The sequence below is a fragment of the Brassica oleracea genome, chromosome C4 (assembly GCF_000695525.1).
Source record: "Brassica oleracea var. oleracea cultivar TO1000 chromosome C4, BOL, whole genome shotgun sequence".
Classification (NCBI taxonomy): domain Eukaryota; kingdom Viridiplantae; phylum Streptophyta; class Magnoliopsida; order Brassicales; family Brassicaceae; genus Brassica; species Brassica oleracea.
Window position 1 is genome coordinate 41,980,362 of NC_027751.1, and position 25,049 is coordinate 42,005,410.

Sequence of the window (25,049 nt, forward strand, 5' to 3'; positions counted from 1 at the left end):
TGTAATGTGATTTTTAGTCCTAATGAGGTGTGCTTTCAGGATATTGAGACCACTAAGATGCTGGGAAAAGGTGTAAGCAATGGAGAGATCTATGTGCTTAAAGACACCAAGCTTAGATCGGATCTACCTTATGCTTTTAAATCTAGCTCTGTTTTAGCAAGTGATGAGTTATGGCATGCTAGATTAGGCCACCCTCATTCTAGAGCACTAGGATTGTTGTTACCTAATCTATTGTTTAATAATGAAAGTTGTGAGGCTTGTATTCCTGGTAAACATTGCAAATCTGTTTTTCCTAAATCTATTACTATATATGAGAATTGCTTTGATTTAATTCACTCTGATGTTTGGACTTGACACCTCCTATAGATCATTTGTGTGTGTTTGGGTGTGTGTGTTATGTGTTGATACCAGGTCAACAAAGGAACAAGCTTGAACCTAAGAGTATCAAGGCCATGTTCATTGGATACTCACGCACGCAGAAGGGATACAAGTGTTATCTACCAGATTCAAGAAGGGTGATGGTGTCAAGGGATATAAAGTTTGTGGAATCAAAGGGGTACTATGATGAGAAGAATTGGGAAAACCTTAGAGATCTCTCACATGGTCCATCAGATAGGGCTAACAACCTGAGAACCATTATGGAGAGCTTAGGAATCACTCAGCCTATGAGTAGTAAGGTCCTTAGAACCTCTCCATCCCCACCAGATGATGTTCACAATGAAGCAGCAGCACCAAATTCTGAGCAAGTCCAGCTTGATCCTGAGGGGGGCAGAGAAAATGACTCAGGGACATCCCATGATCAAGATGGACCAAACAAGAAGGATACAAATCAGGCTAGTGAGGAACAACCCCAAGAAGAGCATGGGGAGCCAGTGGTACAAGACCCAATGGCAGAAGACCAACAAATACAGCCATTAAGAAGAAGCACAAGGGTGAGAACACCATCTCATTGGATCGACACGGAGGTGCACTTTAACAGCAATACGGTCGCACATCCCATACAAGCAACCTGCTCAATGGCAACCTTTCCTCCACAACACCAAGTTTTCTTAACCAATCTCGACCAAAACTTCATCCCAAAGACCTATGAAGAAGCAATGGAAGATGATGAATGGAGAGAATCAGTGGGAGATGAGATGGGTGCTATGGAAAGGAATGATACATGGTTTGAATCTAAGCTACCTAAAGGCAAGAAAGCTGTGACCAGCATGCTACTCTTCACCATCAAATACCTTGCTAATGGAAAACCAGAAAGGAAGAAGACAAGGTTGGTTGCAAGAGGGTACAATCAGGTCTATGGAAAAGACTACCTAGACACCTTTGCACCAATGGCCAAACTGCATACTATAAGAATCCTACTCTCTCTGGTCGTGAACTTGGAATGGGACTTATGGCAGATGGATGTCAAGAATGCTTTTCTACAAGGAGAGCTGGAGGATGAGGTGTACATGAAACCACCTCCTGGTATGGAAGACATGGTCAAGCCAGGAAATGTTCTAAGGTTGAAGAAGGCAATCTATGGATTAAAACAGTCACCAAGAGCCTGGTATCACAAGCTGAGTACAACTCTCAATGGAAGAGGATTTGTAAAGTCAGATGCTGATCATACTCTATTCACTCTCACAAGCAAGCAAGGAATTGTGGTGATATTGATCTATATGGATGATATCATCATCACAGGAAGCAACAAGGAAGGTATCATCTCTACAAAAGCTTTCCTTAAATCTAGCTTTGATATTAAGGATTTAGGTGAGCTAAAGTACTTTCTAGGGATAGAAATATGCCGCTCTAAAGAGCGGATTTTCTTATCTCAAAGAAAGTACACACTTGATTTTTTAAATGAGGCAGGAAACTTGGAGGAAGAGTAGCTAAGACACCACTTGAAGAATGGTACAAAGTCTTGCGTAAGGGGGAGTTTGAGGATACTCCATTTGGCGACTTCAAGCTCTATAGAAGGATGGTTGGGAAGCTAATCTATCTCACCATTACAAGACCAGACATCTGTTTTGCTGTGACATGTTCAAGTACAGAGGCAGAGTATAGGGCAATGAGGAAGCTAACTAGTGAACTCATTTGGATCAGGAAACTGCTAAGAGACTTGGGCATAGAAGTAACAACACCAATCACAATGCATTGTGATAACCAGGCAGCTATCCACATAGCATCAAACTCAGTATTCCATGAAATGACTAAACACATTGAATTTGACTGTCACAAGGTGAGACACGCTGTAGAGCAGAAGATTATTTTACCCTGCTATACTAGAAGTGAAGATCAGTTAGCTGATATCTTCACCAAGGCAGCAAGCACTAAAGTTTGTGAGTTCATTCATCCAAAATTGGGACTCATAGACCTCTCATGTCACTGATATCTCCTTCATGAAGTGTTCTACTCTTCTTCCTTGGCTTGGTTTTTATCCCATGAGGTTTTTCCAAGCTAAAGGTTTTAATGAGGGAATGCTTCATGGTTTCCAAGCTGCATCCAAGCTTGACTTGTTATCCATATGGTCAAGCTTGAGGGGGTGTTGACATAAAGCAGAAGTAAGCTGCCAGACTTGAGAAGTAAGCTGCCAAACTTGAGAATTAAGCTAGAGACTTATAAGGTTTTATAAGGCTTTATAAGGTTTTATAAGCTCGAGTATTTTACTGAAGAGAAGAAGAAGAGAGAAGAATACCATTGAAGACATTTTAAAACAATGAATATTTTATTATATTGTGTACTGAGGCAACTTGCATTTAAATACTTGTACCCAGATCCACAATGAAGTTAAGAAAATTATTTTCCTCATTATCTCTCTCTCAAATTCAAACATTACTCTCTCTCTTGTTCATCATGTTCTTCATTTTCTTACAGTGTAGTACCTTGTTTTAAAATTGCTTACGTCAATGTAGAATGTCATAAATGTTTGTGACTGATTGATTCAATAAAAATAGAATAAAAAGATAATAGTCGCAACAAAATAAATTCAGTTGAAATTTCTAAGTAAAAGTGATGTTCGAGAAGGAAAAATGTAAATGATTGTGTTTTATCGGGTAAGATGTTGGTCAATGTAATGCGATGATTTAAAGTATTGAGGAGTGTTTGAATCGTTGCAATTTTAAGGTGTAGGTTACAGAGTTTCTGCTGTTAGTTAATCATAATTGTGATTAGTATGATGAAGGGTTACGTGAGTGGTCATGATTTTAGTTTCTGCTGTTAGTTAATCATAATTTCTTGTATTCTTTCACCTCGATTACGGTGGTGTTTTGAATACTATTTAATTAGCTATGAAATAGGTTCAGTCATCTTATTTAATTGCAGAAGATTTTGTCCAATAAGGAAGTTAAGCTTCACTCGTGCTTCATGTGGCGTCGTAGTTAACATTTGATTCATATTGGTTAGATATAAACCTAATTAACAAAGTAATTATCATGAGTAGACTTAAATTACCATATAAAGATAGAGGGCCGAGGAAATCTCCAATGGAATACAAAAATTTACTTTATATTTTACGGTTAAATAGTGTAACTCTATTATAGAATTGGATTTGCTCCAATGGTTCACTCTATAATAGAGTGAAATATAGAGTAATATTATTTTTTTACCCTATATTTGGAGTTAAAAACAACATTACTCTATATTTCATTCTATTATAGAATAACTCTATTATACATTGAATCATTGGAGCAAATCCAACTCTATAATAGAGTTACGCTATTTTAGTGTGAAATATAAAGTATATTTTTGTGTCCCATTGGAGATGGTCTGAATACGCAATAGAAGTTATTTAAGCATTAAATTCAGAGGAACAGTTCCCAGAGAAATATAAAAACCATTGAAACATAAAAAAAAAAAACATAATATTAGAAGGAGAAGTATACTTAGCTTTTGAATTTTGTAAAATTACAAAAAAGCAAGCAATGCATTGTTGTTTACCAAAAAAATGCAGAAAGCTTGTTTCAGTATCGCGTGACACTTTCACTCGGGGAAAACATATGTGTAGTATCTCTATATAAGGATTGTAAGATGTACTCATATTTTGATTATATAAAAATAAACTACCATATTAAAATCATACTTCGTTTATCAATGCATTCCCTCTTCAGTCTAAGGTAAATTTTGTTTTCTAATCTTATAAACTACAATTCACAAAATGTTATAAAAAAAAAATATATATATATATATATATATATGATTTTTTGGTGTCAAATCTAATAAAATCGGAAACTGATAATATATAAACTGAACCAAACCAATGTAAGAATGATTTTAATATGGTAGTTTATTTTTATAAATCAAAATATTTAAGATCTAAAAAAGCTGAACCAAAATTGTATCAAATCCGAATTGAATATCTAGCATCTCTTATGTAGTTTTTACAATTTACTATTATTACGATAATCATATTACTTTTTTGTAACAGAGTTGACAAACTAACAATTCATGCTCATGGGTTATTTCTGACAATAGATTTGTCCCCTGATTTTAATACATTATAACAGAACCATATCATTAGAAGAAAAAAAACAGGAATATATGTTTGTTACTTGAAGAAAATCAAGACCACAAAATATCTGCGAATCGGAACCCAGCAAAGCAGAATCTCCACCAGGCCTTGCCATAGCTGCATGTTAAAGTATGAAAAAAAGACAAATACATAATGAAATATGTTTATGGCTTGGAGAATATATATACCTTGGAGTTTTCATATCAGTATTAACTAAATGCAACTAAAACACACACAATCTCACAGTCGCAGCATAAGAGAGATGGGATCTTAAGCGCTGGTTCAATGTGTTTTTTTCAAGCAATATTAATAAACTTTAAGACGCATTTATCATATTCAAGAATACGGAAAATCAATTGTAACAAACCATCATGTTTGATCATTTAAATAGCATGAAGTTAAAATAAATATTCAGAGTATGATGCTTCTTCTATAAAACAACATAGCAGAGAGAGTATATTTAATAATATAGTAGCAAGACTCAAGATTTTCACAGCATAGTAGCAAGACTCAACATTTTCACAGCATCAAACACTGAGCATAGACTATACATGAAGATTCGATCCATAGTCTTTTAAAAAATAAAGAAATCGAAGTGAGTATATTTAATAATATTAACATCAGTCACGGTGTTACAAAAGAAAAAAGCATTAGCTTGGGCCATTGACAAACGATTCTATAGGAAAAAACCATCGCAATTTTTTTGAACATTTTCGTGATTAATGTCTCTGATCACAGTCCCAGTCCCCCAACCTCCCAATCGGATCTGATCATCACCTAATGCCGGTTCTAGGTTTTGGAACCGCCGCATCTCCACCGCCGGAACAGTTGTCGCTGAAACAAACGGTCCTCGACGCCATCAAGCGCGGTTATCGCATCGCCATTTCGACAGATCTCCAAGCTATCTGAAGGAGTAGCCTCTCGACGAAGCTCTATCCGAGGCAGATTCTCTCGACTTGGTTCGATCTCGATCCGAACTCTTTGTCACTTCCAAACTTCAAACTCAGTTGAATTGCTTGGTCATACGTACCTTAGCAGTGTTTGAGCAGGGGCCAGCTTTCAAATCGGAAAGCAGGGTGAAGGAATTCGCCATTGTTGGAGTTGGTAATCAGCAGAGACTATTCTTCTCGATTTAGTTGAGGTTGGCTGTTCATCGCTAGGAGCTTGGAGATTTATAGTCGGAGCTTCCATCCGTTACCTTGGGAGATGATGAACTCGATTGAATGCTTGAGAGTGGGACGACTGGAGTGAATCATGTTAAAGCTCGGTTTTAAGTAGGTATTAATGAAATCTGAAGACATTACAGAGAGGTCATCCGGTGACGTTGTTATCTGAAACAGTCGGCCGCTGAGTTTTGACTCTCACAGTTCAGAAAATGATGAAAGTCCTACACTTAACTAGGCCTGAACAAAACGTTTTTGTTTAAAACTCAAATGCAAGCATCTATAAGATCAACAAAACACAGAACAGCAAGGCCCACACAACAACGATAAAAAAATGAGCTAATCAATCGTAATATTCTCCAGCTGCCACATGTCCTAAAATGCCCACCATCTATGCTGATGTGGTTTTGCTGGAGAGAGACAAGTCTATTTTATTGGAATAGATAGATAGATAGATACTTCTGCGTAATTAATCTTTTTTTTAAAATGTGCAGTGTTGTAAAATAACTTATGATTTTATAGTGTCGAAAAATTTAAATAAGGGCAAAAAATTTTCTCCGCAGAAAGAAGATATACGATAAATATGCAAGAGAGAATACTTATTACAAAGAGTGACAAGAGAGATGAGATGTAATGATTCTTTGATTATAAAATTTTTTTCTTGTTTTTGATATACAAAAGAGTGAGATGAGTGATGGTATTTATAGTGAGCAACAATACATAAAATAACAAAGATGGTGCTTGAGTTGGTAAATGAGTGGGTGATCATAGTGCTAGATTTGGTAAATGAGTGGATGATCATAGTGCTTGAGTTGGTAAAGGAGTGAATGATTATTTCAATGTTTATCTTATAACACTCCCCCTTGATCATCCATCTTGTATTATGTAGTGCCTCGTTAAAAACCTAGTCATGGAAAAACTCATTTAGACAAACACCATAGTAAGGTAAAAAGAGTACAACTACGTAAGCTCCCCCTCGAATGAGTAGTCATAGAACCTTTAGAACAATGATAGATTTTCATCTTTCAAATTGTAACATTCTCTTTGGGTGTCTATCTTTTGTGTGTTCTTTGTTGCCTCGTTAAAACCTTGTCATGGAAAAACCCAATGGGATAAAAACCATGATAAGGAAAAAGAATAAAACCACACTTACTATCATATTTCTTTCCCTGGAAACAATATCTTCAGGATATGCATTCCAATCAACTCTCTTCAGAGAATTGAGCTTAACATAATAAACTCTATTCATTTCTATTATGATATCTAGGGCTTTTAGACTTCTTGTCCATAATTCTCTTTTGACTTAGACAATAGTTTATTGGTCTATTTGGATTTCAAACCAAATTTCTTACATATAATCGTATAGAAATTCGTCTCGTACATACGAATTATTCATTTGTAACTATAGAAGTTACTATTATGAATTTCTTCTTTTTCATATGAAATTACATCTTTCAGTAATGAAAAAGATTAATAATTTTCTTAAATAACACTCTTACGTATGATACTTCAGGACCAAACATATACGAGCGTCTTAAATAAAATACTTTAAGGATCTTTATGATAACATCTCAGTTTTAGATCTCCAGTTTAGAATACATAAAAACAATATGGTATTGTCAAGAGTTTTCTTCTAAAACACAATTTTTCTATAACTCTTCAGGAGTTTTGATTATATTCAAATCATGATTCTATTGATCTATAATCTTTAACCTTATAATATTTCATATATCCCATAAAATAGTTTGTTTCAATTCGATCGAATATGCAGAGTTCCCGGGAAAATGATTTTTATATCATCAATCCTTCATGGATTCTACTTTCAGGGATTAACATTTTCAAATCTCTTTATTTGTCTCAGGTACCTGAATTTTCTTCAGTCATGTTTAATTTCTCTTCTGGAGATCATACAAAACTATATTGCCTCGTTTTGACCATTATCAATATATGCTCCTTTTCATTTACGAGGATTTTTATCTTTGGAACCAATATGTCTACCACGCTGCGGGCGTGACTAGCAGTTTGATATTGGTATTGTAGAACATTTATTCTTATTGGAGCATTTACAGCTGGTATATGTGACTTGATCACTATATTTATATGGGTCGTGTCTGGCAACTGCTTTAGTAAGTTTTGAAATGAATTATCTTTTGGACTTCTATTTCACATTGTGTTTAGCCCGAGGATCAATGATAATTCATTTCAACTTATTTTCTTTTCCAGCTGTTTATTTTCTCCCCCTTATGTTGGAAGTACTAACTCACTTTTAGAATTCATGTAGAGCCTTACTTATATCCTTCGGGGATGCCTCTGGATTCTTAAGTGTCAATAGAGATTTATATCCAACATATATTTCCAACCTCATTTGAAAACACATGTTCATTTGAAGCTCTGTGGCGGAGCAACAGTGTATATCACACATCCAACATTTTTAGATGGAAAATGATTGGTTTCTGATCTTATACCAATGATGGGGAGAACTAGTGAATATTTATTGGCTTGATGCGAACCAGTGTTGCTCAAAATGTTTAGCATTTATCTCAGTGAATGTGCTATAGACATTAAAGACTTTAAGAAGTGAATTCACCAATATTATAAAAATGCATAGTGGGTGATCAGTCCACTAACATCTTCGTTATTTATGCCAATATCTTATTTTGGCTGGTGAAAACCATATTACCCTTTTATCTTATGGGTAAGCAACATATGTCAAATCATTCGGAAGAATCTTCTGGTTCTTCAATGACTATGCATATGACCTTTAAGTATATATTCGCATTATAAATGAACCAAAATGGTCTAACTGATTCATGCCAAATGTAAACTTCTAGTTTACTATACATTTATCTTCATTATACTAATCTTTGTGTAGTACAATATATAAGAGGCTGTAGATATTTTCTCTAAAATACTTATACTGCTTTGAGAATTATTTCTGATTGAAATGTATATATCATTTCGTTTGCTTATTGTCTCAACATAAGTGTCTCAAAATCTTACGGATTTACTTTGAGAAAAATTCATTAATCTTAGTTTTAGTGTAAACATAATCTTCTGTATGGTTGACTTATCAAAAAATGTGAGATTCTTTAACTCTTCCCCTCGAGATGATAATACTACAGGTTTATCAATCTCGAATGTATCTCATTTTCTTAATCAACAACATATCCTACATGGGTTATGTATTTTTCGTAGATCCTTTTAACTTTTGATACTTATAAAAATACAATACCTTAAGAACTTTAAATTGCATTCTTAAGAACTTTAAATTAAATTTTTATGTGCAGTAATACTATGTACTCTTCTGGAGAATCATATATATCCTCTTATTAAACATTCTATAAGGTTTTACTACCTTGTATTGTACTCACAATAAATTTTCTTTCATCTTCAGATGAATTCACAATTTCTTTTCTTTATTCCCACGTTTATTTTCTCAACTTTAAGTGAGAGTATGAGTTTTATAAAGAAACTCTTTGGATCTTGACCTCATTTATGTCCACGCTCACGTCTAAAACCACTTTTATGTTCATTTTCTTGACCAATACTATTTTCTTTTTTTGGTATAAATGTCCTATTCTCTTCAAGAGAATGAATCGTAATCAACTAGACGTGATTTATCAATATATATTTTCCAATATATATGCATCATAAAAACAATTTCTTGAAGAAATTTTACTTTTAAACTTAACATCCAACATAGTTGGCTTTATTTACAGACTTCAGGTTTTGTAATCTTTAAATGCAAAATACAAAATGAGATTTAGGTAATCACTTCAGGTGATAATACGTTTTTTATATTATTCTCCAATACTTATGGATCTTTTAGAGTCAAGCTTTAAACTTAAAATCCTCAATATAAATGGTAATAAAATATAATAATCAAAATATTTCAAATATATATAAATATGTATTAACAAAGGTGTCTTATTATATCAGAAAATAAATAAAACTTTCATAGTAATTATTATATAGACTATATTATTACTCTCATGCTATTTAACAAAGTTTAACCTATCAATCAATTTAATGAACAAATTTATATCACCGCCAACTTTCATGCAAATTGATTTATCTAATCAAGTTTGTTAAACTTGTATATAAAGCATAAAAATACTTATCTTATAAAAAGAAGTATATCGGCGATGAAAGTTTCAGCTGTTCACGTTTCTGAATTGGCTGATAACTTGTACATATCTTTCCGAGAGAATACACAATCCTGAAAACTTTAAATTTTGCTCATATAAACATGGTCATTACATTAGTAAATATCAACATATAATCCAAATTCTTTTATGATATTAGACCAAAGACTAATCGACCACAAAACTAACCGATTACAAATAATTTCTTTTATGATGTTAGACCATGAATCATAAACAAGCATATTGGTGACCCATGTGTGCATGTGCATGGTTCAATGAATAGACGAGCAAATCGGTAACGCAACTACACGTTATAAAGGTGTTTTCTGTTTGGAGTGTTAACCGAACCAAACCAATTAACAATAAGCGATACACATTACAGTGTGTAGAATTAAATTAAACAAAGTCGTTTTAGCAGATGGACAACCATTAGTCATGGTTAATATATTATATGTTATATGACTATAGTATTATAGTGCATTGCTTTAAAACATGCATATATACAATCAGACAAATTAATTTCATCGTCTAATTAACATTATATACTAAACCGATAATACCAAACGACACTAAATATCATGAATCATAAATATGTTTTATTAAAATTTTGCAATTTTAAAATGAACCATTTATATTAATAATACACGCAATTACAAGGAGAAACAATGTAAAGAAAAATAAACCGATATTAATCTTAAATTCTCCCTGAGCAAATTCTCAAACGAATAAACCGTAAATAGAAACACAAATAAAAATTGCACATAAAATCAAAAAAGCGCGAATCATCTTTCTTGAAATGAAAAAAAATCGGAGGAGAGCGATTTGAAAATATTTGAGAGGAGATGAAATGTTTTGGATGAGAAAATGAAGTGAAAATGAGTTGTATTTATAGATAAAAATCACTGTTCATAACCGTTGGAAAAAGAAAAAAAATTTGAAAAAAATTCTTTGTGACCGTTGGGATTAAATTGAATGCACCAAAAATCAGTCTGAAAATATCGTATTAAACAGTCAATCAAATCTATAAAATTTCATAAAAATTAATAAATGTAAGAATTGTGGCAATGAAATATTTATGTTATGACAATAAATCATGCGACGGCTCAGCCGATCAATGCAGAGTAATAAATAAATTATACGGTGCCTCGACCGACCAATAAATTAATTAAATTACTAATAAATAATATAGGCGGTATTCCGGCCATTATAACATGATATAAATAATAGTAAAGGCGGTATACCGACTATTATAGCAGGGCATAAATGATACAAATAAATTTTACCAAATTGGAGAACGATCGTGCTGATAACGTGTTGTAAAATAACTTATGATTTTATAGTGTCGAGAAATTTAAATAAGGGCGAAATCTTTTCTCCGCAGAAAGAAGATATACGATAAATATGCAAGAGAGAATACTTATTATAAAGAGGGAGAAGAGAGATGAGATGTAATGATTCTTTGATTATAAACTCTTCTTCTTGTTTTTGATATACAAAAGAATGAGATGAGTGATGGTATTTATAATGAGCAACAATACATAAAATAACAAAGATGGTGCTTGAGTTAGTAAATGAGTGGGTGATCATAGTGTTTGATTTGGTAAATGAGTGGATGATCATAGTGCTTGAATTGGTAAAGGAATGGATGATCATTTCGATGTTTATTTACAACAGGGAGGCATATATTGTATCAGAATATAAATATTGAAAAATTGTTCCGGTTATCTTTTTTTTCTTCGGCTTCACTGATGATGCTTTTGTTAAACCGAATATTTATTGTTGAAATCATGAACTACATCAAAGAAGAAGTGGCATTATAAAGCAGCAAATTTAGTCTCTTTCTTGTATAGAGATATTCATACTATCATTGAAAATTGATATTTTTATCTTTATTTTTATGGCTGAATCAATATATTGAATCCATGTACCAAAATTATATAAATCTCTATTGGAATAATAAAAATGTAAACTCTTGTTAATTTAGTTTTTAATTTATTCAATTTTTTTTAATTTATTCTATTAATTCAGAGTTATGAAATCTCCTAGCTGCCGCAATAAAACACAGTAAAAGTAAAAAAGTTTGGTTAAACAAGCCATGTGATAAATAATATTCAAACAATAGTTAATAATAATTCATTTCTTTTATTTGACAAAGAATAATAATTATTTGATTTGCTAATTATAATACTGTTCCTTTCACTAGTATTGATATATTAGGTTTAAATTTTGAAAAGTTGCTAAAAGACTTCTTTTGAAGAACTGGGGCCTCCAGTTCGGGTGGTAAAGGACTCACAGTTGTGAGTTTCGCCACCTTGATTCGAACCCGGTCACTCGCAGACGTTTTAAGTGGCAAAAAAATTCGAATTTCTGCGGATCTCGTGATGATTAGTCTTTGAACCTAGAAACCCTTTAGGATAATACCACGGTTAAAAAAAAAAGCTTCTTTGGAAGAAAGAAAAAAGTTTTTAAAAGGCCTTGTTATTTACAAATACACACAGAAGGCAAATGGATTTGCGTTTTAGAAATTCTTAACTAAGATATTAAAATGTGATTACATTTCAAGAAAACACACTATTTTAGCATGTATACATAAACCCGATATACAGAAATAAAACAAAAAAAAATGAAGTTCTAAAAGACATGACATTTCATCTGTTTCTGTTGGCAATAAAATTAGTAAGAGCTACTAAAGGAGCCACTTTTTCCTTACTAAACCCTTGAAGATGTTCACATGCATCTTTCGTCAATCTCTTAACAAATTCCTTAGACTTTTCCAAACCCATCAGCTTGGGATAAGTCAGCTTTCCCACGAGCTGATCTTTCCCGGCGGTTTTTCCCAGTTCCTCCGACGACTTGGTCTCGTCCAAAATATCATCCACCACTTGAAACAACAACCCAATGCACCTTGCGAACTTTCTAACTCTCTCAACCTCTTCATTAGACCCACCACCAATAATGGCTCCAAGAACCGCAGCAGTTTCCAAAAGAACCGCGGTTTTGTGTACGTGTATAAACTCTAAATGCTCTAGTCCTACCTCGTCTAAGTCCAAACCTTCACTACTTATGTCCTTAGCTTGTCCCGCGACTAACCCTCTAGTTCCAATGGACCTAGCCAGTTCCCTGACCGCCCAAACCATTTTCTCCGAGGATACCTCCGCCGTCGTCATGTGCTCGAAGGCAAGAGACAAGAGAGCTCCTCCGGAGAGAATAGCGACTCCTTCGCCGTAGACTTTGTGCGTCGTAGGCTTCCCACGACGCAGATCGTCATTGTCCATACAAGGCAAGTCGTCTTTGATTAGAGACATGGTGTGTATCATCTCAACCGCACAAGCCGCTGGCATCGCCGCGTTTTCTTCGCCTCCTACTAGCTCGCAAGAAGCAAGGCATAGTATTGGCCTAACGCGTTTCCCTGCTGCAAGAACCGCGTAACGCATGGCTTCGTGGATCTTGAGTGGCTCACCTACTGGAATGGCTTCGTCTAAGGCTTTGTTTACTAATTCGACTTTTGTTTCCATGTACGGATCAAAATCAAACGTGGAACTGGGGCTTATACCTTCTTCTTGTTCTTGTTCTTGTTCTTTCACAATGGGAGAATCAAGAAACTGGGCTACTTCTTGTCTTGATAAAATGGCGGCCTTGGCTCGAGTTTCTAAAGAAGGCTGGAAGAAGCGGCCTAGCCTCGGCTTGATATTCTGAAAGAAGAAGGTTATAGAGAGAACGAGGAGTGATAGATAGAGAAAGAGATTTTGAGATTCCATTTCATCAAAATCAAACATCTCCCTCTAGCTCGGGCTAGTTCTTGTTTGTTTAATATATATAGGAATATTATATATGTCAACCAATGATGAAGTCGCATATATTAACGTCTAGGCTTTTTGTGGGATCATGGTTTCTCTTTGGCCGGATTGATGGTTATGATACCTTCCCGTAATGTATTGTTATTGCCTGATAGAGAAGTATAAGACGTATAATCTGATGTCCTCAATTACGTAAAAGAAAGCAAGATCCAAAAACATGTATGCACTTCGTGAGAAACAACTTCTTTCCTTTTCATATTCTTTTTACGTTTCCCTTTTTTCCTTCTTTCCCTAAATCACTAATCTCCATTTTGACGCAATAATTACTTTGAACTACAGTATTTCTGAATTATAATGACCAAAACACAGGAGTATAACAATCTTTTTTGTTTTATAATATATGGGGCCATAACCAGGCATGTTTGCCATTTAAAATGTTTACACTGTCAAGTGGAAGGTCACTAACTTTGTTCGTAGTTAACGGTTATAAACCATATTAGCAACACGGAGAAATTCCTTCAGACTGAGTATAGATATTCGTTTGTAAAATTATCACAACAAAATTCCAAAAACATCGATTTTCGCATATCCAAATATTTAGCTGTTACTGTACTGGTTCCCTTAAACTCAAGTATTGGGAATACAAAGCATATTTGGGAATGACTGAATGAGTGACATTAGAATAATCGAGTAACCTGTAAAAAGATTCGAAATCTATAAAGTATGTAAACAACAATAAACTACTGTTATAAATAAATCAAGAAACTAAACCATGTTAAGCTAGCACCTCTTGTAAATCTCTACCCAACTTGGGTACTCATATCATTCCTAACTAGGCTTAGGCATCCGGGTCCTCGGGTCGGGTTCTGGTAGGGTCTTGTCGTATCCGGGTCTTTCGGGTCTTTCAGGTCCTAGAAATTTAGATCCATACAGGTACCTATAATTTTCGAGTTGGTTCCGGGTCTTGTCGGGTTCTGGTTGGTTCAGGTCTAAAATTTCAATACCCGTAAAATACTCGTAATTTTCGAGTATATTTCGGATCCGGGTCGGTTCAGGTATTTAGGACCCGAAAAGGACCCAAAATACCCGAACTGGACCCGAAACTCTAAAACTACCCGAAGAACCGCAAAAATACCCAATTTTTTTTCCAAAATCAGACCCGAGAACCCAAAACATACCCGAATTTTACCCAAATACCCGAATTATATTTTCTAAAAATCTAAAATTTTACCTGAAACCTACAATTATACCCGAAAACCTGAACCCGTAACTTTAAAAAAATACCTGAAAAATATACCCAATCACCCAAATATACCTAATACATATAATTATTTGCGGCTACTTCGGGTACCCGAACGGGTCTCGGGTAGGACCCGGACCTGAACCGAGACCCGCGGGTCCAAAAAGATAAGACCCAATAGGTACTTTAGCATGGACCCGAACCTGAACCTGTATTTTCGGGTCGATTCCAGTTCGGGTTTTCGAATCCGGGCAAAATGCCCATGCCTATTACTAACTTTTCAAATATACCAAACAAACCATGAAAATTTTATATTCTAATATTATCTTTGGAAGCCGCCAAAAAAAAATCAAAATTAGAGACATTGGAACACCACCTGAAGTTGTTGGTGCCTGGGAGATATTCCAAGTTCGTAATGTTGGATGGAATTCTTGAAGAGTATGTATATCACAGTTAATTGTACAAGCCAACAGATTTGCTGAAATTGATATACATTCCTATATGATTTGGCAGATAAAATGTCGAATTTGCCAAGCACACTCCAACTTCCATGACTAAGCCTGTAGTTTCCTCACATCTAGTCAATAGAACTGGATAGTTGGACCTGTAGATGGAAAATCATATTCAGTCCAAGTTTTGTACAAAGTAATCCTAATGTATCCGCAAGTACTACTTAGAGCATTTCCAATGTATACTATATTTTCTTTTAAAATAGAGATTTCTATTATAGAAGTAAAATTGTTTTAATATATGGCTCTATAAAAGAGTTCCTCTATTTTAGAAGAAAATATAGATGAAAGTTTTTTTTGCCTCTATATTTAGAGGTGAAAATAATATATCTCTATATTTTCCCATATAAATAGAAATGAAAGTAGAGGTAGGTTGGAGATGGTTTTATGGTACAGTACATGTCAGTGAGTTTGTTTGATAGTGTCATATTTCATATTTATGTCATTAGATCGGTCAAATGATTAGTCAATATATGATACTAGTTATGTTCCTTACATGATGTAGCTGGCCAGGGGTGGTGCCTAAGGATCAATAGATCATAGAAGATCTTGAATCAAATCATTTGATTAATAAATTTAAAGCCAATCGGATTTATCACAGTATAACTTTTCATACTAGCGATGAATGCATACATCTCTGTTTTTTTTTTGAGCAACGCATACATATTATTCGTTTGAATTTCTCCAAGGTTTTGCCACCATGATAATTAATTTTATCATCATAGATTTAGAAATCTGAAAATATGATATTACGTAATTTGACAACACCACTGCCACTGATTTAATTGGTTGATTTTTCACATATTTTCGAATTAATTTTAAACAAATAAAAAAGTGTATTCGACTGTGAACCGTTTATTCACTTAAGGGATTTCTATTAAACTTTTAGTTGATGGGTATTTTTATCAAATTTTTTTACTAAACCCTAATGATAGTTACTCTCACTCTCAAAAATAAATTTGAAAAACGCGGAGAATTAAAATAGTTTTCTTCATAATTAGAAAGACAACCTTTTTTTTTTTTTTTTTTTATAATCCAGGGTTCCCCACTTACGTGGGTCATTCTCTGGGCCCGGTTAGGCAGCGGTCCACTTCACCCGGGAGGGCTTAAACCTGGGCTGGGGACTAGGCCCAACACCCAGTACCGCATTTGATGACAGGATGGACAGTTCCCCTCCGCCTGACGTCGAACCCGGGAGCATGACAATTGGCCCCCAAAGTCCTTACCAAACGAGCTACCACATCCCGTCAAGACAACTTTTTTTTTGCAAGGAAATAACATGGATGATTAATCCAATCCACACAATTTTAGCTACTATAGCGTACACTTCAAACCATCATTATAGGAAAAATAAAAACATTACATTCACTTATTCAGTTTCCCTCATTGTTTGGAAAACATAACTTGTGGATTTAGTTACCAGATCCTGATCCAGCCCTTGAACCGGCAAAAGAACCAGCAGACGATCCAGCCGAGCCACCTGAACCACCAGAATTTGAACTCGAAGATGAGCTTGAGCTAGATGATGAACTAGACCGAGAGCCTGAACCAGCCCCAGCACCAGCACCAGATCCCGAGCCACCACCAAGACCAATTCCCAACCCAACACCCAGTCCAACACCTATCCCCAAGTCCTTTCTTGCAACCCGACTCTCGGTTATTATAAGTAAACCCGAAAGAACCAATAAACTGAGAAGAACCATACCATGGAGCCTGGCCATTTTAAAATATTCTATTTAGTTAAGAATTATCGTTTGTGTTTCTTTTATGGTTTGTTGGATAGAAGAGGGTAATGTGTTAGCGTATTTATAGAAGCTTTGAGATAGAGTGAGCGCTGAAGTGGATGCCACTAAGTTCGAATGTTAGACCAACTTGCTTCGGTCATTTTCTTAAATTATTTTGTTCACTCACACAAAGAATTTTTTTTTTTGAATATTAGACAAATAAACAAATAATCGTATTTTCAGCATTTTTTGGTTAAAGTAAAGGTTCATATTTTCAGTCTTCAAAAATATAGAATATTTAGTGTAAAGGCTCTTATATTGTTAATTTAAGTGAGAACGGACTTTTATCACGCTAGACTTTCATTCAGTGGATGTATATTATTGGTATGGTAATAGTTGCTCGTTTCATGCAATAGTACGTACTAATGGTACGCATTGTGATCATGTGATTTGCATGATATGAAATAGTTCGCTTAAATGGAACAGCCCCCAGATTATTAGTGCATATTAACTATAGACCCATGTGAAGTTAGTGTGAATGAATTATAATCATTTTATAGGAATTTATTTGCGGCTACCGTCCCACTAACATCGGTCACAGTGGAGGTGTGGTAGTGGATTTTACTTGGTGAAATCAATCGCTGATATTAGAAAAAAGTCAATAATGAATTCCACAATCTTATTTGTAACATGTGCTTGAATCAAAACCATGAGATATTAATTAAAAATTGCAGTCTTAATAAACTAAAAATATTATAAATAATATAGATTTTATATATTTAAACTTATTTTTATTTTCAAATAATTTAACAATATTAATTTTATTATAATGATTTCAAACCACATAAAAATCCACCAAATTATATATATGGGCGTGTGTGTCAATATAAACATGATTTAAAAAAAAATAAAAATAAATTAGATATTTAAAAAATGATATTTCTAGAATATTTAAAATATTATTTCAATTAATAAAATAAATATTAAAAATCAAATAAATATTTTATTATAAATCTACTCATCAAATAATTTAAAAACACACACAAAATACTTTTAATAATATAAGTCGACCATATATATTTTATAAAAATTAATTTATGTTACGACTAACTTTAAATCAAATAACCAATCTGGATATTAAAAAATTAAAATTGTGATTGTCATTTTTACATGTTTTTTTGTTGAACATAGTCATTTTTACATGTATACAGAAAAAAATTAGTCATTTTTACAATGACCCAGTTATATATTATTGGGTCTTCATATTACAAGGCCCAAATTAACTGACAAAGGAGGAGGAACTATTGAAACAAACACCGATTCCCAAAAACGTGAAGAAGATAATCAAAAAAATGAGGAATGTGATGATGATTCATCATCGAGTCTTCTTCTGCAGCACAAAACCACTCTCCATCCTCGCCTCTCTCACTCATCCCCACCTCCGTCTCTCCTACTCCGCCGCAGCTTCATCTCCGAATCGACCGATTCACTGCATGGCCAGCGATTCCCCACTCTCTCAACCGTTAACCGGCGGAGATGGTTCCGTCTCCGTCCCTCCTCCTTCTCCGGCTTCCTCTGCTTCATCCGCCATCGATTTCCTCTCCCTGTGCTCTCGCCTCAAGGTAATGCAACCTCAGCCTTTGAATGATCCGCTAAGATCCGGTGGTCTCAGTGATTTCAACCATTTAATCCCATTCATGGAATGATTTCAATCATCAGTGTGAAGATTATATGATCATGCATGCTTATGTGGGATATTTGGTACTAATGTAAAATGGATCTGTGAGTTTGTATGTGCATGATTGCTTAGTTTGATTCATTGATGTATAGTTTGATGACTGTTGATGTTCTTGTTCATGGATTGTTGATAAAAATGTTGTTTCTAATGTATGATGAATCTGTGTGGATTTAGCTCTTGGCTGCATGCTTTTGATGTTTCTTGTTGATGGATTGTATTGGAATCTACAATTCGTTTGGGAAATAAAATGATCGCTAGCTTTGATGTTCTGTGTTTACTCAAGTTTTTAATGGGTGTGAAGGTTTTTTCGGTTCCTTGGTAGGTTTTGGTTTCCTGTTTCATAGGATTGTATGATCTTATGGTAATGATTTAAAGTATATGTTTCTTTGAAAATAGACAACTCCAAGAGCTGGATGGGGTAAAAGAGATGTTAAAAATCCAGAATCGATAGCTGATCACATGTATCGGATGGGTCTTATGGCGCTTATCTCTTCAGATATCCCCGGTGTAAACAGAGACAAGTAAGCTTTCTTTGTTGCTTCTTCTCTATCTTCAAGTTTCAGTTTCTGGAAGAAGAAAAAACTATTCATTTGAACTTTCCATGCTGTCTTTCTTTCAGATGCATTAAAATGGCAATTGTTCATGACATTGCAGAAGGTTTGTTCTTTCACTTATAGATATAATCGTCTTTTTTCCATCAAAATATATCAAATTCGATCATTGTTTTTGAGCAGCCATTGTAGGAGACATTACACCTTCTTGTGGTATCCCAAAAGAAGAGAAAAATCGAAGAGAAAGTGAAGCACTCGAACACATGTGCAAGCTCTTGGGTGGAGGAGAAAGGGGTTGGTTCTCTTCTCTCATCCTGAAACTACATTTATATTTTTAACTTCCAACTTTTAAGAATGTATATATTATATAATTGCAGCTGAAGAAATCGCTGAGCTGTGGAGAGAATATGAAGCAAACGCATCACCCGAAGCCAAAGTTGTTAAAGACTTCGATAAGCTTGAGTTGATACTACAAGCTTTGGAATATGAACAGGGTAATGACCTCAAGAAATTTTTTTTTTGATGATTCCTGATTTGACAAATATGCAGAAACTAAAACTGTATTTTTCTGCTTGTTTTGTGCAGAGCAAGGTAAAGATCTAGAAGAGTTTTTCGAATCAACCGCAGGTACGTTCTGTTGTCCATAAACATAATCAAGAGTATATATATGGTTGGAGGCTCTAAACTTATTGATGTTTGATACAGGGAAGTTCCAGACTGATATAGGCAAAGCTTGGGCGTTGGAGATTGCTTCAAGAAGAAGAAAACAACAACATTAGTTTAGTTCAGTTCGCACTTGAGCTAAAATACTCTTTCTTATCAACTTTAATCGTTTCATGATTTTTAATGTGGATCTACAATACAAGGGTATCTATGTAGGCCATATTCTTTGAGGTAGAAGTCCGAACCCAACCCGGATAAGTCAGTTTGGATCGGATACGGTTCCTTTAAAACCCAGAACGGAGTCTATGTCGTCGGAGGTTTGGATTATACATGAAAACCCAAATTTAGAACTGAAAATATCCGAATTTTATCTGGTATAATGTCGATAATACTTCTTCTCGAGTCGAGGTGGACCAATAACCCGAACCGAAAATTCGAATCTGTTGTTCACTTCTTCCACATTATTTAATTTTGGGTTTAATGAGTTCTTTGGATCTAAACTGAACTCAATATTCAGATCTAAAAGGGAACTTAAACAAGTTTCCAGAATCCAATCGAACATTCTGAACTGAATTTGATCCGAAAATATATAAATCTGGAAGAGTTTAGGAGTTTGATACTACCAAGAGCTCGGAAACCAAGAAACTGTAACCATATTACAAAAAGTAGATTCTAGTAAAGCCTGTCTTATTGCAGACATTAGAAGTAATTGGGACCACAATGGAAAGAAATATAGTTACAGAGCCCATAAGGCCCAATGCTACTTTCATCGGAAAAAGCTAAAACCCTAACCGCCATTATCTGCGTTGCCACATCATGATGATGTCATCATCTTCTTCTTCTCAAAACCAAAACCAAGTTGTATAGTCCACTCTCACGAGAGAAAAAAAGGAAAGAGAGACACATCCTTCGATGCAAAAGCTGACTTTCTCCACCCCTTAGTTATGACATCATCTCGCCGTCTTCTTCTTCCTCTCCGTGCATCGCTCACTGTAAATCTCTCTCTCTCTCTCTCTTCCGAATACACATCATTTCTATTTTCACTAACCAATTCATGACGATCGAGTCTCGTTATCGTCGGTGCAGAGAGGAAGATTCTCTTCCTACAATCAAATCCGTAACGGTGAGTTCTTTTTCCTAAATCTCATTTCCCTTCTCCCTCGATCGCGAGGTGAATTAAAGATCGTTCGAAATCTCAGGGTTTGGTTTGCGAGGACTCGCTACCATCACTTCAACAGAGCCAACGCTAGCGAATCTAGCGGAGAAATGCGCCGTTGCGATTCCGGAATGCTCTTCAGCAGACGACGACGACGACGACGACATCTCCAAGATCCGTCACGAGTTCGAGCTGGCGAAGCAGAGGTTCATCAACATCCCTGAAGCGCTAAGCAGCATGCCTAAGATGAATCCTCAAGGTTTCGCCATTCACTTTATAGGCCAACATCTCGTGTTCTTTGTCGCTGATTGATTCCATACTTTTTGCAGGGATCTATGTTAACAAGAACCTCAGATTGGATAACATCCAAGTCTACGGATTCGACTATGACTACACTTTGGCGCATTACTCCTCTGACTTGCAGAGTTTGATCTACGACCTTGCCAAGCAGCACATGGTCAATGAGGTAATCTTATATAACCTTTTCTTATAGAGACTCGAGTAATTGAAATCTTGAATCTTTGCAGTTTAGATACCCTGAGAGTTGTATGAAGTTTAAGTACGATCCTACTTTCCCCATCCGAGGACTCTACTACGATAAACAGAAAGGGTGTCTCATGAAACTGGACTTCTTTGGTTCCATCGAGCCAGATGGGTGTTACTTTGGTCGCCGTAAGGTATTGCTCTTTCCCTTTTTTTTAATGGGATGTGATAAGGGATTTGATCCCTCTGCGTTGTGCAGCTTAGTAGGAAGGAGCTAGAGAATATGTATGGAACTCGACACATGGGTCGTGAGCAGGCCAGAGTTTTGGTGGGATTGATGGACTTCTTCTGTTTCAGCGAGGTCAGTTTCCATCATCAATAAAGACCTGTGATAAGGGTCATCTCTGATTTACTTGATTGCAAAATTTGTTCTTTTTTCAGGCCTGTCTTATTGCAGACATGGTACAGTACTTTGTAGACGCCAAGCTTGAGTTTGATGCCTCTTACATCTACAATGATGTAAATCGCGCTATTCAACATGTCCATAGAAGTGGTTTGGTCCATAGAGGAATTCTTGCTGATCCTACCAGATACTTGCTTAAAAACGTTAGTGCAAAACTTTTCAGCTAGATTACAATTACTCTGATTGATATTTTCTGAACATCTAGTTACTTTTCAGGGTCAGCTACTACGTTTCCTGAGAAGCCTTAAAGATAAAGGGAAGAAGCTTTTTTTGATGACCAACTCTCCCTACCATTTTGTCGATGGTGGAATGCGTTATCTGATGGAGGTGATTCACATTATTGAATAGCCTTTCAAATGTTTTTTTTCCCTTGAAAGTGGATCATAATATCTATATATGTGTCTGCTTGTTTTTCGTTAGGAATCTTTTGGCCTCAGAGACTCATGGCGGGATCTTTTCGATGTTGTGATTGCTAAAGCAAATAAACCAGAATTTTACACATCTGAGCACCCTTTCCGGTTTGTGTTATTCACTACTGAATTCTTCCTCACAGATGCTAAGATATGTTATGAAACTACGCTTATGCTATGTTCTTGTCGGTTTAAGCACTTGTATGTATTGCCCTTGTAGTTGCTATGACGAGGGGAGGGATACGTTGGCGTTTACTAAAGTGGATTCATTTCACCCAGATAAAATATACTACCATGGTTGCCTTAAATCGTTCCTTCAAATCACAAAGTGGCGTGGCCCCGAGGTAGGCTTTACACCAAGGTGATATTATTCCAATTGTTAGCTTCTGAATGCATACAAACATGTTTTCTTCATAGGTTATTTATTTTGGAGATCACTTATTTAGTGACTTGAGAGGGCCTTCAAAGGCTGGTTGGCGAACTGTTGCCATAATTCACGAGCTTGAGGTTAGTTTGCCATACGTGATAATAGTGTTTAGTTTATTGTATTCTCTAAATAATCTCAACATTGAACTCTCTCTGTGTGACACTTGTTGGATCAGCGAGAGATAGAGATACAAAATGAAGATAGCTACCGGTTTGAGCAGGTATATCGACATCTTCCTCTTCTTCTTTGTTGTCTTTCAAAGAATAGCTTTCTGGTTACTGGATCTATACGTATCTGCCACAAGTAGTTAGTTACTTGAGATGCAGTATAAGTAAGAACGTAGATTTTATACTTAAAAGCAGACATGTCTATTGGTTATCCTATTTAAAAGACAATTTCTTCTGCTTAAATTCAGGCAAAATTCAATATTATCCAAGAACTGCTCGGTAAATTTCATGCGACTGTATCAAACAATCAGAGAAGTGGGACATGCCAATCTCTCTTAGATGAGCTGAACAGGGAGAGACAGAAAGCACGAGAGGCAATGAAACAAATGTTCAACAGATCGTTCGGAGCTACGTTTGTGACAGACACTGGTCAAGAATCAGCGTTCTCTTATCACATCCACCAGTACGCAGACGTTTACACCAGCAAGCCCGAGAACTTTATGTTCTACAGGCCTGAAGCTTGGCTTCACGTGCCTTACGATATCAAGATCATGCCGCATCATGTCAAGGTATGCAAAGCAAGAACCAAATTTTGAGTTATTATTTATGGATTCTACTTAAGGAGCTTAACCGAAATCAACCAATTCTTTCAGGTGGCTTCAAGCCTTTTCAAAACCTGAGAATAGGTTTCAATCCTTGTAAGACGAGACGCAGATCGATGAAGAATCGATTAAGAAAGAAACTTTTAGGTTTTCCAAGTGGCTGAGGACACAACAAGAAGGTTTGCTAATTAGATCTCAGATTCCTGTTCCTGCCTTTGTTTAATGATTCTTTTGTGTCAAATGAATATTAGATCATTCGTTTGCATAACTTAAAGGTGGCTAACACTTGAAAATAAAGAAAGCTATGAAAATGCTGAATCTATTCTTGATTTTTTCTATTTTTGATGATTTTTTTGGTGAAATGTTAAATTGATAATAAAATATGAATGAGCATAGAAAACATTTCTTTTTCCTCGTAGCCCGAGTCTGATGACCATAAAACCAGCTAGCCATCAAAATGATAAAATAGGGACACCCAAAGAACAAGTGATCTCTGCTTACAATCGGTTCTCCACAGAATAGGCAAGCATGTGTTAATATTCGAGAAGATGTTGGAAGTATATACCGAACAGCCAGCCATGCAATAAAAACAAAGGGACACCTAAGCAAGCCAAATAGCTTTGCTCCACCTCCCTTCCTTTATGAACCCTCAGCTGTTCCCAAGTTCTTGAGGAGAAACAGCTACAGTAGTCACCCCGAATTGTTCAGCTTGATTAAGCAAACAAGACTACTAAAGGATAAATTTATTTCACATAAACATGTTAAAAAGCGAATGTTACTTGTATCTTTTGTCAGATTCTGTCGTGTTTGAGTAAGGCTTTTGAGGGCAGCCGTAAACGACTGGTTTGTATGTGTCAATGCTGGCCAAGTTTGTTCAAGTTTATTCCTGATCTTGCTATACGAAAAGTTTAACATTTGTTTTATGTTACTTTTCCTATAATCTATAGACAAACATTGAGAACAAATGAGGTTAGCAAACTTGTTATGCAATCATTTGCAAAGTAGAGCAGAGCTTAATGGTTGAGCCCGATTGACACCCAAAGAACAAGTGAAAATGACATTTGTTACCAAAGTCTCTCAAACTAGTGGCGGAGCCACATTCGTTGGAGGGGGGTCAGTTGACCCCTAATCTATTAAATTTTAAGTTTAAGCTTGTTATTCTTGTGGTGAAATGGTTGAAATCTCTCTTATTGACCCCTATGACTTGAGTTCAAGTCTCAGTTCAAGTCTCATGCTTGTCTCTTTTTCCTCTAATAAATTAATTTTGACCCCCATAAAATCTATATCTAGCTCCGCCACTGTCTCAAACATGTTTTTGAGTCTCT

At 35.4% G+C, this 25,049-nt stretch overlaps 4 protein-coding genes across 4 annotated transcripts; 2 read left to right on the forward strand and 2 right to left on the reverse strand.

Moving 5' to 3' along the window:
* Positions 1 to 12,313: 12,313 nt before the first annotated feature.
* LOC106336813 (heterodimeric geranylgeranyl pyrophosphate synthase large subunit 2-like) lies at positions 12,314 to 13,654 on the reverse strand. Its single transcript, XM_013775753.1, has one exon. The coding sequence runs from the start codon at positions 13,568 to 13,570 to the stop codon at positions 12,443 to 12,445; it is 1,128 nt and encodes a 375-aa protein (XP_013631207.1). The 5' UTR covers positions 13,571 to 13,654; the 3' UTR covers positions 12,314 to 12,442.
* Positions 13,655 to 16,582: 2,928 nt separating this feature from the next.
* LOC106336815 (glycine-rich protein DOT1-like) lies at positions 16,583 to 17,101 on the reverse strand. Its single transcript, XM_013775755.1, has one exon. It carries the CDS (start codon positions 17,059 to 17,061, stop codon positions 16,753 to 16,755), a length of 309 nt encoding a protein of 102 aa, XP_013631209.1. The 5' UTR covers positions 17,062 to 17,101; the 3' UTR covers positions 16,583 to 16,752.
* Positions 17,102 to 18,364: 1,263 nt separating this feature from the next.
* On the forward strand, positions 18,365 to 20,287 carry LOC106336814 (HD domain-containing protein 2-like). Its single transcript, XM_013775754.1, has 7 exons — positions 18,365 to 18,686; positions 19,199 to 19,323; positions 19,422 to 19,459; positions 19,537 to 19,647; positions 19,731 to 19,847; positions 19,939 to 19,980; positions 20,059 to 20,287. The coding sequence occupies exons 1-7, from the start codon at positions 18,417 to 18,419 to the stop codon at positions 20,130 to 20,132; spliced, it is 777 nt and encodes a 258-aa protein (XP_013631208.1). The 5' UTR covers positions 18,365 to 18,416; the 3' UTR covers positions 20,133 to 20,287.
* A 553-nt stretch (positions 20,288 to 20,840) lies between these two features.
* Positions 20,841 to 24,066, forward strand: LOC106337174 (5'-nucleotidase domain-containing protein DDB_G0275467). Its single transcript, XM_013776231.1, has 14 exons — positions 20,841 to 21,008; positions 21,103 to 21,139; positions 21,216 to 21,431; positions 21,502 to 21,638; positions 21,700 to 21,849; positions 21,915 to 22,016; positions 22,097 to 22,261; positions 22,335 to 22,445; positions 22,539 to 22,636; positions 22,749 to 22,872; positions 22,946 to 23,035; positions 23,131 to 23,175; positions 23,371 to 23,691; positions 23,776 to 24,066. The coding sequence occupies exons 1-14, from the start codon at positions 20,961 to 20,963 to the stop codon at positions 23,800 to 23,802; spliced, it is 1,671 nt and encodes a 556-aa protein (XP_013631685.1). The 5' UTR covers positions 20,841 to 20,960; the 3' UTR covers positions 23,803 to 24,066.
* The last annotated feature ends 983 nt before the right edge of the window (positions 24,067 to 25,049 follow it).